This window comes from Mesoplodon densirostris, chromosome 2, assembly GCF_025265405.1.
Source record: "Mesoplodon densirostris isolate mMesDen1 chromosome 2, mMesDen1 primary haplotype, whole genome shotgun sequence".
NCBI classification, from domain to species: Eukaryota; Metazoa; Chordata; class Mammalia; order Artiodactyla; family Ziphiidae; genus Mesoplodon; species Mesoplodon densirostris.
Window position 1 is genome coordinate 97,724,478 of NC_082662.1, and position 13,623 is coordinate 97,738,100.

Below are 13,623 nucleotides of genomic sequence, written 5' to 3' on the forward strand. Positions count from 1 at the left end.
ACTTATTTATTCTAACCACTTAAAAGAAAGGATAATTATGAATGTGATTGAAGTGCTAAATATTGCTATAATATATAAATGCATCAAATTAACATATTGTACACCTTAAATTTACACAATATTATGTCAAATATATTCAAAAAAGAACCTAAAAGAAAAATGAAGCTCCTACAACCTCCATCCCAAACTTAAGTATCCTAATAAACTGATATTAGGATTTCACAAACATCAGCACACGTATATGTATACACACACCTTGTGAATGGCAGGTTTATTAAATAAAATATATATATATGACAGCACACACACAAATACCAACATAAAGAAAGACCAATAAGAAAGAAAAGAAACACTAAGGAACTTATCCAGATAAAAGGATGTTAAAGAGACCTGGCACATGATCCTGAAATGGATCCTGAACCACTTAAAAAAGAAATTACTATAAAGATGATTATTAGAACAATTAACAATTAAAGACAGTTGAATAGGACTGTGGATTAGATAACAGTATTGTATTATTGTTATATTTCCTGATTTTGATAATATATAAAAGAAAGTTCTTTGTTCTTAGTAAATTCACACTGAAATTTTTAGAGGTTAAGGGGCACAATATTTCCAACTTGCTTGCTCTCTACATAGACACACACACACCCCACATGTATGGAGAGAGAATGTGCAAATGAGGCAAAAATGTTTAATGGAAATTTGTGTAAAGAGTATGCAGAATTTCCTTGGACTAAAGGAAAACATACGGAAAACCCTGCTGACACTGAAGTTTAGTATGACAGAATGAGCTATGTCTCCTTACCAAGTATAATATGTGGGCCTCAATTTTATACTATTTGTTCCTTTTTCACTGAGAAATGCTACGATAGAAATGTATTTGCAGGAATCTCCTTATCTCCTACTAAATCAGTTGCTTCTTTAGTGTGCAAATGTAAAGGTACATAATCTAAAGGAAGTACTGCTTATCCTAGATTACATATAAATACTTTCAGACAAATACACAGGTCAGGGGCTTCCCTGGTGGCGCAGTGGTTGAGAGTCCGCCTGCCGATGTGGGGGACGTGGGTTCGTGCCCCGGTCCAGGATGATCCCACATGCCGTGGAGCGGCTGGGCCCGTGAGCCATGGCCGCTGAGCCTGCGCGTCCGGAGCCTGTGCTCCATGGTGGGAGAGGCCGCAGCAGTGAGAGGCCTGCGTACCGAAAAAAAAAAAAAAATACACAGGTCAGTTTAGACTTTGAAGGGAAAATAATGTTAAAATTTAAAAACCAACATGGAAAATCTATAATGTTTTTAAAAATTGGATGTTTCTTCCTTATAATTACAAAGGAGTAAAAAAGTATAAACATTATAGAAAAATATATTCAAAACATATTTAAATTACATACATCTGCTCTGACTCATAGCTCTAAAATTAATCACTTTCATGTTTAATCCAGGGTCTCTGTGTTCCTTGTATTCATTAGTTTGGAATTTAGAAAAAATAAATAACAACAGAACAAACAAGACTTTAAAACAAGTATAATTAATATCCTCAGAGAAATTGCATCTCCTATATTGCATCTAGGAGGATGGCTCAATATTTGCAAATCAATAAATGTGACACAGTACATTAATAAATTGAAGAATAAAAATCATAGGATCATCTCAAGATGCAGAAAAAACTTTTGACAAAATTCATCATTCATTTATGATAAAACTCTCAAGAAAGTGGGTGTAGAGGGAATATATCAATACCTCAACATAATAATGGCCATATAAGACAAACCTACAGCCAACATCATACTCAATGGTGAAAAGTGAAGATCAGGAACAAGACAAAGATGCCCACTCTTGCCACTTTTATTCAACATAGTATTGGAAGTCCTAGCCACAGTAATCAGACAAGAAAAAGAAATAAAATGAATCCAAATTGGAAAGGAAGAAGTAAAACTGTCACTGTCTGCAGATGAGATAATACTAAACAGAAAATCCTAAAAAGTTGCCACTAAAAAACTATTCAGGGCCTCCCTGGTGGCGCAGTGGTTGAGAGTCCGCCTGCCGATGCAGGGGATACGGGTTCGTGCCCCGGTCTGGGAGGATCCCATATGCCGCGGAGCGGCTGGGCCCGTGAGCCATGGCCGCTGGGCCTGCGCATCCGGAGCCTGCGCATCCGGAGCCTGTGCTCCGCAACGGGGGAGGCCACAACAGTGAGAGGCCCGCATACCACAAAGAAAAAAAAAAAAAAAAAAAACTATTCAAACTAATAAATGAATTCAATAAAGTTGCAGAGTACAAAATTAACATACAGAAACATCATTGTTGGTGTTTACACGAACAATGAACTATCAGAGAAAATAGGAAAACAACCCCATTTACAATTGCATCAAAAAGAATAAAATACTCAGGAATAAATCTAACCAAGAAGATAAAAGACTTGTACTCAGAAAACTATAAGACATTGATGAAAGAAACTGAAGACAACACAAATGGAAAGATATACTATGCTCATTGATTAGAAGGATTAATATTATTAATATGACTATATTACCCAAGGCAATCTATAGATTCAGTGCAGTCCCTATCAAAATACCAATGGCATTTTTCACAGAACTAGAACAAATAAGTTTAAAATTTGTATGGAAACACAAAGGACCTCAAATAGCCAAAACAATCTTGATAAAGAAGAAGAAAGCTAGAGGTAACACATTCCCTGATTTCAAACTATACTACAAAGCTACAGTAATCAAAACAGTATGGTGCTTGCACAAAAACAGACACATAAATCAATGGAATTGAATAGAGAGCCAAAAAATTAACCCATACTTATATGGTCAATTAACCTATGACAGATGAGGCAAGAATATTGGAGGTACAATGGGGAAAAGACAGCCTTCTCAATAAATGGTGTTGGGAAAACTGGACAGTAACATGCAAAAGAATCAAACTGGATTACTTTCTCACACCATTTACAAAAATAAACTCAAAGTGGACAAAAGATTTAAATGTAAAACTTGAAACCACAAAACACCTAGAAGAAAACATAGGCAGTATGTCCTTTGACATCAGTCTTAGCAATATTTTGTCTCCTCAGGCAAAGGGAAACAAAAGCAAAAATAAATAAATGGAACTACATCAGACTAAAAGGCTTTTTCACAACAAAGGAAACTATCAACAAAACAAAAAGGCAGCCTACTGAATGGAAGAAGGTATTTGCAAATGATATATCTGATAAGGGGTTAATATCCCAAATATACAAAAAAACTCATACAACTCAACATCAGAAAAAAAAAAACAATTAAAAAATGGACAGAGGACCTGAATAGACATTTTTCCAAAAAAGACATACAGATTGCCAACAAACATGAAAGGATGCTCAACATCACAAATCATCAGAGAAATGCAAATCAAAACCATAATGAGATATCACTTCACACCTGTCAGAATGGCTATATCAAAAAGACAGCAAATAACAAGTATTGGCAAGGATGTGGAGAAAGGGAATGCTTGAGCACTGTTGGTGGGAATGTAAATAGAACTACCATACAATCCAGCAACTCCACTTCTGGGTATTTTTCTGAAGAAAACAAAAACACTAATTTGAAGAGATATATGCACCCCTATGTTCATTGCAGCATTATTTACAATGGCCAATATATGGAAGCAACCTATGTCCATCAATAAACGAATGGATAAAGAAGATGTGAGATATATATATATATATATATATATATATATATATATATATAATCATACATATATACAGAGAGATCAAAAAAAAAAACAAAATCTAAAATTTAATAGTCAAAAATTTCCCAGGGCTAGGAACATGACAGGTGTTTTCATTAAAAAGATCCAAAATTAACTGAGTAATATGAAAGAAAAGGGTCAAAATCTACACATTTCATGGTAAAATTTCAGAAACACAAGAAAAGAAAATCTTGTGCTTCCCTGGTGGTGCAGTGGTTAAGAATCCACCTGCAAGTGCAGGGGACACGGATTCAAGCCCTGGTCCGGGAAGATCCCACATGCCGCAGAGCAACTAAGCCCATGTGCCGCAACTACTGAGCCTGCGCTCTAGAACTTGCATGCCACAACTACTGAAGCCCATACACTTAGAGCCTGTGCTCCACAACAAGAGAAGCCACCACAATGAGAAACCCACTCCCCACAACAAAGAGTAGCCCCCGTTTGCCACAACTACAGAAAGCCCGCGTGCAGCAACGAAGGCCCAACGCAGTCAAAAATAAATAAATAAATAAATAAATTTTTAAAAATAAATAAAGTATATTTTTTTAAAAAAAGAAAGAAAATCTTCAGTTCTTCCAGATTATTAGAATTAATAAGAGTGATGTAGAGTGGTTGGATACCAGTTTAACTTAAAAATCCAAGAGTTTTCATATATACCAGCAATAAACATTAGCAAAATCTAATGGAATACATTAATAACAACAAATATCACATCATATCTAGTAATATAAAAGCCTCAAAATGTGTAAGACCTGTATAAGAAAATTATAAACTTTATCAAAGAATACAAGGAAAGGTCTAAATGGAGAGAGAGAGAGAGAGAGAGAGAGAGAAATATCTCATTCCTGGGCAAAAATAATTCAATATTGTGATTGTCATTTCTTCCCCAAATTCACTCAATACAACTAAGAGTCAAAATCCCAATTCAGTTTGTTTTGGGGTTTTTTTTTAAAGAAACTTGGCAAGCCAATTCTAATGTTCATATGGAAGGGAAAATGCTAAAAAAAAAAAAAAAGAGCAACAAAATGTCCATCAACAGATGAATGGATAAAGAGGATGTGGTGTATATATATACAATGGGATATTACTCAGCCATCAAAAAGAATGAAATACTGCCACTTGCAGCAACATGGATGGACCTAGAGATTATCATACTAAGCAAAGTAGTCAGTAACAGAAAAATACCATATAATATCACTTATATGTATAATCTAAAATACGATACAAATCAATATATCTATGAAACAAAAACAGGCTCACAGTTATAGAGAACAGACTTGTGGTTGCCAAGGGGGAAGGGGGGTAGGGGAGGGAAGGAATGGGAGTTTGTGATTAGCAGAGGCAAACTATTATATATAGGATGGGCAAACAACAAGGCATACTGTATAGCACAGGGAACTAAATATATTCAATGTTCTACAACAAACCATAATGGAAAAGAATACAAAAAAGTATATATATATATATATATCTGAGTCACTTTGCTATACAGAAGAAATTAACACAACATTGTAAATCAACTATACTTCAATAAAAAAAAAAAAAAAAAGAACAGCAACAGAAGTGCCAGCTTAGATATCACAGCTCTGGAGACACTGCCCAAGCAATAGATTTTCCCTACTCAGTGACTACTAATGATAAGAGGATTGTGGCTCATTTGAAAAAAAAATAGCCATAATTTTCATTAAGGATAACAAATCTTTTTTCAACAGTACTTACCTCTAAGGGGTAAATAAAAGACTGAGCAGTGGCACCAGCCAAAGAAGCAGAAGCAAATTTCTTTGTTCCTAATTTGGCTCCTTCAGAAGAAAGACACTTCTTATACTATATTAACAAGAGTTCAAAAGTATGTTAGCACTCAAAAGTCCCAGAGGGCATACAATTTATTCAATATCAATGAATACCTGGGCATTTAATTTATAGTTAAAAGCCAGAATGCACATTACCTAGTACCTAAATATAGTCATGTACATTAGATAGGGGGCCTCAACCTTAACAGTAGAGACTTCATCTTGTACCTCTTTTTGCCTAGAATAAGACCTGGTATGTAGCAGACATTCAACAAGTTGATTATGATAAGGAATAAATATCATGGAAATGGAGAACTTTGAGATGGAAACAACTGAGAACCTTATGCAATAAGTTCTGATGGCAACCATGTCAAATTTTAATGAAGCAACACGACATGACAAACAAACCCAGGATAACCTTGGCCTGGTCATTTACTGAGTGATCCAGGACAAATTACTTAACTTCTCTAATAACTCAGTTTCTTCATCTGGAAAATTGAAGGCAAGGGCCTCCCTGGTGGCGCAGTGGTTGAGAGTCCGCCTGCCGATGCAGGGGATACGGGTTCGTGCCCCGGTCTGGGAGGATCCCATATGCCGCGGAGCGGCTGGGCCCGTGAGCCATGGCCGCTGGGCCTGCGCATCCGGAGCCTGTGCTCTGCAACGGGAGAGGCCACAACAGTGAGAGGCCCACATAACGCAAAAAAAGGAAAAAAAAAAAAAAAAAAATTGAAGGCAAGAACCTTGTTTGTTCTGGTCACCATTATACCTGCAGTTCCTACTTTGCAAGATTGTTATGAAGATTAAACAACACAATAATGCACACATGTAAAATATTTGCCATGTAGAAACTAAGGGAGTGGTCTTTATTATTGCATATATTAATTATAATAAATTTTTCCTTATAGAATGGATTTTCAGCAGAATATTTCTTTGGCTTCTGTGATCTTTATTTTAGCTTCTCATTCCAAGCCAATCAGTTCATCCTATCCCTCTGCAAATAGTGATTAGTTCAATGATGAATATATGATATAACCCTGACGAGTGAGACCCAAGGAAATGTTTTAGGGCGACTTCTCAATAGAAGCTTCCTTGCTCTTCCGAGGGAACTACAAGGAGAGTCAGCTCTCTTCTTGCTACATGCAAACAAAGAAACATGAACCCCTAGAAGCTTCTGGCAATGATCTTTCAATCACAAAGGAAGCAAGTTGTAGGACAATGCACTTGGAGGAAGTCAGAGGGAAATAGATGGGGGGAAACTGAGTCTTTGGTGACACTGTTGAACTGCTAAATAAAGCCTCATCAGAAGTACACCTTATTTCTGAATGTGAGATAATAAATTCCCTTTATTAAGTAAGCCTGAGTCACACTTTCTGTTATTTATGACCTAAAGATTCCTGACTAATATGGTCACTTCAAGCTCCACATGCCCAAAACTAAACACACATCTTACCCCCCAAAAATCTTATAATCTTCCTAAAGGACAGATGCTATTTACAAAAATAGTACACTGTGAATGGTGCCCCTAGGGATGTGTGACAAACGGCCCCAGCTAAACAAACTAGAAACTTCTGTATCTCTCTTATGCTCCACAATTATAACAAAATCTTATCTACTTCCTAAATATCTTTGGGATATGTCCACTTGTCTCTCTCCACTGACATCAGTCTCATCTCCCACCTGGGTTACAGCATGCTGTCCCAGCGGTTCTCCCTGCACAAGCTCATACCCTTCTTCCCTTCTGCTTACCTGTCTCTTCAGCCTCATCTTTAACCACAGTCTCCACTGTAGCCATACTGAGCTTTTAATACCTCAGATACACCTTACTCTTTTATCTCCAGGGCTTTAAACATATTGCTCCCTCTGCCTGGAAAATTCTTTCCTCTCTCTTTCCACTAGAAATTTTCCACTTACCCTTTGGATTTCAACTGAAATGTCACTTCCTTGAGGAGGCCTTCCCTAGCCTTTCAACCTAGTTAGAGTCCCTCTGTGTCATTTTCCCACAGTATCCTGTATTACAGTTTATGTAATACTTGGTATCACTCTTTATTGAGTGCTTACAATGTGCCAAGCTACTTGCAAGGTAGATACTGTTTTCCACATTGTATGGATGAGACAACTGAAGTTCAGAGACATTATGGGAACTTGGCCAAGTCCACACAACTAGAATGTGCCAAATACAAGTCTGTGGTCTCTAAAGCCCTGCTCTGTCCATGTCTTCCTTTTGTCTCCCTTGATTCAACCATATTCTTGTTAGAATTCAGTGAATTTAGTAAACTATTGTGAAGTTCCATGTAAAAGCCCAAATGAATGATATAAAATAGCTCTTATGGAGGAAATATTAAGACCATAAAGAAAAAATTTCTTTTAAAAACAGCATTAAGATAAAATAACAGCATTATAATTATATAGTAATAATACAATTATATAACTTTACAATAATGTTCCAACATAGGTATTAACAACTATTTCCCTTTGTTTTGTAATAACCCCAAGTGATTTCTAAAAAATAATTGAATAACTTCCCTTTGTTAATAAATGTCATAGGCAGTGCATATTTACCTGTTCATAGGACCACACCTTAACAGCCCTTTCAGGAGCAAGCTCGAGAACGTTCACACAATTTCCTCTCCACAAAGAAATGACACCACCCTCTTTTATCATCTCTATTAAATGGTTTATTATTCACATTCTTTGTTTCTAAACTCTGAGCCTTGAAAAGGAAAGGAAGAACTTTGAAAATCACATATTATAATTTTCATGTGATTGGCAGGAGAGAGTTAAAATTCCTAAAATGTTGAAAGTCTCTCCTAGTGGGGAAGCAGCAACTGTTCGGGTGATTAGACAGCTTTGGAAGCATGTTTATTTTAATCCCTGCACTATAGCTTAAAAAGGGGACACCTTACACATGGAACACAGAAAAACATGCCACAGACATGGTTGCTTTGTTTCCTCCTCCTCAAGGGGATGAGCAAATGGCTCTCCCATCATGAAAAGAGTGAATCAGGTGTAAATTTCAACTGAAGGATCAGGGAAGCAACATTCCTGAAAAGTTAAGGCAACTGAAACTCAGAGAATTTATTGCTAACAAGTGAGTGAGTATGTGGCCTTTAACGAGGGTGATCAGTATGGTCAGTGAGAGCAGAGAAAAAAGGTGGAAACCAACTAATTCTGTGGCCGAGACCTGAGACCTTTCTCCAGGGCATGTATTAGAAAAGAGATATTCAGTTTAGCCTTAAGACAGTATCAGAGAATGAGCACTGGACATTGACTATATTGCATACAGCCTAAGAAAAATTAAACCCGGAACAATGTGATTCAGCATTGAGTGAAGATAACAGGAAAAATAAAGGATAAATTCAACAAATATAGTCCAGTAAGAGAAGCTACAAATCAGTTTAAAAATAAGAGGTATTAAAGAGCTATTTGTTTTTAGGGGACCGGCAGCCCTTGCAGTATGATGATTGGATACTTAGTAAATGTGGAGGGGATCAGCAGGTTCATTGTAATACATATATGAGGAGAAAAGGAGGGAAAAACTGACCAAAAGATGAAAATACAAACAAACAAAAAAAACCCAAGAACAAATAATGTTATATATAATACTTATATTTAAATGGTCATACAGTGTTAAATATTCTTAAAAGTATGTGAAAATTCACACTTTTAGTAGATATGTTAGGAGGCAGTTGCATCTATATTTATGTATATTTATAGCCTCATTCTTTCTAAAAGTTCATCTGGAACATTGTCATAAAATACACATACAATGTGGTCGATAAATAGAAATAAATTAATTAATATCAAAAAAAAAAAACAAGAACCAGTATGAGGATAATCACCAAATCAGTTGCAGCTAGAAGACAATTACCAACTCTGTATTGAGGAGAAAAAGACACTTAAACTCAGAATTATACCTGTATTTTACAGCCACAGTAATAAATATGTTTGCTTTGTGCAATAAATCTATAAAAGAGAGCTGATAATCAGCCAATATATAAAATAAGGAAATATTTCTGAACAAGCTAGTACATAGTCACTGAGCTAAGCCCTTGCATACCCACCCGCTACTGCACCAGTCACTGCAGCTCTAGGGAGTCCCAGGTGGGCTCCACATTAAAGGGGTGCCTGCCCAGGTGTCCATTAACCAGCCTACATACCTGCCCTCCTACCAGCAAACTGCCCCCTTGTGTCATCCCTAGGCCTCTCTGTTCAGAGCAAGTCCAGACCAAGACAGGGAAGACAGATGGTGACATTTGCACCAGACAGGCATATGCTAGGTATGTATCCATCTTACCCCAGAGTCTGTGACATGTGACAGCCTACCACCAGCCAATGCACTCCAAAAGTTACCCTCACATTACCTTCACATTTATTGGTACTGCAGCCTCTGTGGCATACTTTATATATATATGTGTGTGTGTATATATAAATTTATTTATTTTAGGCTGCGTTGGGTCCTCGTTGCTGCACGGGGGCTCCCCCCAGCTGCGGCGAGCGGGAGCTACTCCTTGTTGTGGTGCGAAGGCTTCTCACTGTGGCAGCTCCCTTGTTGTGGGAGCACGGGCTCCAGGCACGCGGGCTTCAGTAGTTGTGGCTCCCGGGCTCTAGAGTGCATGGGCTTAGTTGCTCCGTGGCATGTGGGATCTTCCCAGACCAGGGCTCGAATCCATGTCCCCTGCATTGGCAGGTGGATTCCCAACCACTACCACCAGGGAAGCCCTCCATGGCATTCTTTAGTCTACGCAGGTTGTTAAATATTTTTTAAATCACTCCTACTATAGAGTCAAGTCATAATGTAATTTGGTTTTTCTCAAACATTCTCCTTTGAGTGACATAAAAAGGTATTGATATATCAGGTAACTATTTCTGTGTAACAAACCACCCTACAGAACTAAGTGGCTTGAAACAACCAATTTATTTGTTTGTGATTCTATGGATTAGCAATTTATACTGGACTCAACTAGGTGGTTCTTCTGCTGTCCTTTCCTGTGGTTACTTATGTGGCTGTTGTCAGTCATCTGGCAGTTTGGCTGGGGTTGGATGGTCCAAGATATCTTCAAGCATATGGCTGGTGGTTGGTTCTGGCTGTTAACTGAGCCTTTCTCTCTCCATGTGGTTTCTTATTTTCGAGTTGGTTAGTCCAGGCTTCTTTACGTGATGGTCTCAAGGTTTTCAAGTTGGTTAATCCAGGCTTCTTTACATGATGGTCTCAGGGCATTAGGAAGGCAAGAGCAAAAACTGCAAGACTGCTTTGAAGCAGAGGCTTGGAAGTCCCACAGTGTCACTGGACATGGCCAGCCCAGATTCAAGGGATGGAGAAATAAACTCGACCTCTTGATGGGAGGAGGAGCAAAGTCACATGGCAAAGGGGTGTGCCTTCAAGGATAGGAAGAATTATGGAGTTATCTTTGCACACAATCTACCACAAGGAGGTATGGCACTAAATCCATTAAGAAAGGAATGTGGTTCTAGCACACCACTTGGCTTTACTTAATGTAATATTAATGTTATATTTAACATAACTATTTCATCATGAGAATGTAAATGTTATTTGATTTTAAACTTTTAAAATCATATTATAGACAAGACATAGAGGATGTAAATATGATTATAGAACAGAAAGTAATATTAACAAACTTGATAGTTTTATAAAGGATATACTTTGTCAAAAATGCATTAGTAAGATAAAAATACAAGTGACAAGATTCATTCCAGTATTTAGGTCCTTTTGGAAATTTTGGTGCACCAATTATTGTCTCTCTTGCCAGCAAGATCTTTTACAAAATAATGTTACCTGGTGTTTGGGAGGATACAGGGAAACAGGTTATATCATACATTACTAGGAAAAGTAATGTATGATAAATTGGTATTACCTTTTTGGAGGGGAATATGACAGCATATCAAAAGCCTTAAAATATGTATCAAATTCCACTTGTGGTAGTGGCAAGCTGGGTAATTAGGAATGAACTTCCTACTAAGGAAAACTGAGAAAGCTGATGAAATATTTTTTTCTTAAAGTTTCTTAAAGGTATCCATGAGCTAACAAGACAGAGACATATTCCAGGGCCAATATCTAGAAGAGAAGGAGAAAATCCAGAAAGGTAAGATTAACACTCAAGTGTACTTCTGGACCCAGAAGAAACAATTGTGAAATTATTTGAAAAATCAGTTGTTGTTTTGTGACCTCCCAGGATTAACAAAGAACAAAAGGCAAAGCCCAGGGCTCATGGAAGGTAAAGGTCTGACAAACCACCTCCACTTTAAACTGGGACTTTGCAGGTCTATCCCCTCACAGTAGAAGAAACCAGCCTCTTACAGCATGGCTTTGTATCACCTGGGTGGTCCAGGGAACTTCAAGACTCAAATTTGAATTAAATAAAGTGATCCCAGATTGACAGTGATCCCAAGCACCTAAGAGAAACAAATAAAAATCTAGTCTGAAGTTGGATGTCATCATCTTAGTCCTCAACTTACCACTACAAGTGATATTTTTAAAAACAACAACAAAAACTAATGGAGGAAAGAAAAGTAGAATGACTTTTTAAAAGATAGCAGAAGGCGAGAAAGGAAAAGGAAAATCTTAGAACATGCAGGACAAATAGAAAGCATAAAATAAGATGGTAGCTTTGAACAAAAATATCAATAAGTACATTAACTGTAAATGGAATAAATCTTCCAGTTTAAAATATAATAAAATCCAGGGAATTCCCTGGCAGTCCAGTGGTTAGGGCTCTGCACTTTCATTGCCAAAGCCCTGGGTTCAATCCGGTGGGGGAACTAAGATCCCACATTCCTCCGCACGGCCAAAAAAAAAAAAGGAAGAGCCCACCAAGTGTCAAGCACAATGGATGAAAAAGAACCTGCCTAAATGCACATTGGACAATTTCAGAGCACCTAGGGTAGAGGCATGACTAAATGCTTCCAGAAAGGAAAACCAGGTTTTCTACAAAAAATCAAAATGGCATCAAAACTTCTCAGGAGTAATACTAGATGCTAGAAAATAATAGGGTAATGCCTTAAAAGTTCTGAGGGAAAGCATTTTTGACCTTGGTGTCCATATTCAGCCAAACTGCCAATCAAGGGGAAAAGAAAAATAAAATAATTTTAGACACCCAAGAAATTGACTTTCAGTAAAAGTGGTACAATGACCACACATGTTTATTCCCTCTTCCTCCCCAAACCACACAAAAATGGTAGTAAAGTAACAAAAAAGGCAATAACTAGTTCTCTCCATGATTATTAAGCACCCCCCTTTCACTTTTAAAAGTATCTCGGTTCAAATGAAAACTATATGGTCACCTCATTACTAATCTGCAAGGAAAAAGTGTACTAGTGATTTCAACAGGTTTGGGGAAGGTGGAAAGCAAATAGAAAAGTGGTAACTCATTTAGCAGAGTAAAACTTATAACATAAGTGTCTATGGAGGGGAATGAACATAGAAGTCAGTTTTCCCTTAAAAACCCATGAAGCTTTATTCCCTGGAGAAAGCAGAGAATAAAGTATCTTGACTCAGGAATACAGAATTCAAGAATTCAGTGAGGTATAGGACTGAAAACAAATGGATTAAGTGAATAAATTTGCACAATGGACAGTAGGCCTCCTGCCCCTTTCCCCTGCTTTGTACCCAGAATACCAGCAGCCAGACATGCTCTCTTGCTTTGTATATTTCTATAAAAATTAGAGAGATATTTGTTCCTCTGTGACCCAAAACAAGGTAAAAAGAGATAGTGACTGAACGTTGTCATAGGCCATCATTTCTGCCTTGAATAGAACAATGAAAAGAGTGGACACCCTTCTCATCTTGTTTCAGTTGCACATTCATACCCAGAGACTTGGCCACCAGGCTCAGGCAATTTCTTCACTGCCTGCACCAATTTGAAAAGGACCCAGAACTTTTCAGAAAACTGCAGAATTCCACCTACAGAGCCCTGCATTTGATAAGGAATAAAGGAGTGCCACTCTGACCAGTCTCTGTCTCTTGCTGTCATGATTTCCAACCCATGTAGAGAATCAAGAGTATTGTGTAGGGCTTCCCTGGTGGCGCAGTGGTTGAGAGTCCGCCTGCCGATGCAGCGGACACGGGTTCGTGCCCCGGTCCGG

General features: G+C 37.6%; 1 protein-coding gene across 1 annotated transcript in view; it reads right to left on the reverse strand.

Annotated features, from left to right (window-relative positions):
- The window catches only part of LOC132503450 (mitochondrial adenyl nucleotide antiporter SLC25A24-like), a 29,886-nt gene extending 21,702 nt beyond the window's left edge, over window positions 1-8,184 (reverse strand). Inside the window, exons 1-2 of the mRNA XM_060119860.1 lie at window positions 8,083-8,184; window positions 5,453-5,557 (exon numbers count right to left, since the gene is read on the reverse strand). Coding sequence (XP_059975843.1) covers window positions 5,453-5,557; window positions 8,083-8,184 — 207 coding nt within the window. The remainder of the gene's footprint in view (window positions 1-5,452; window positions 5,558-8,082) is intronic.
- Window positions 8,185-13,623: the final 5,439 nt, after the last annotated feature.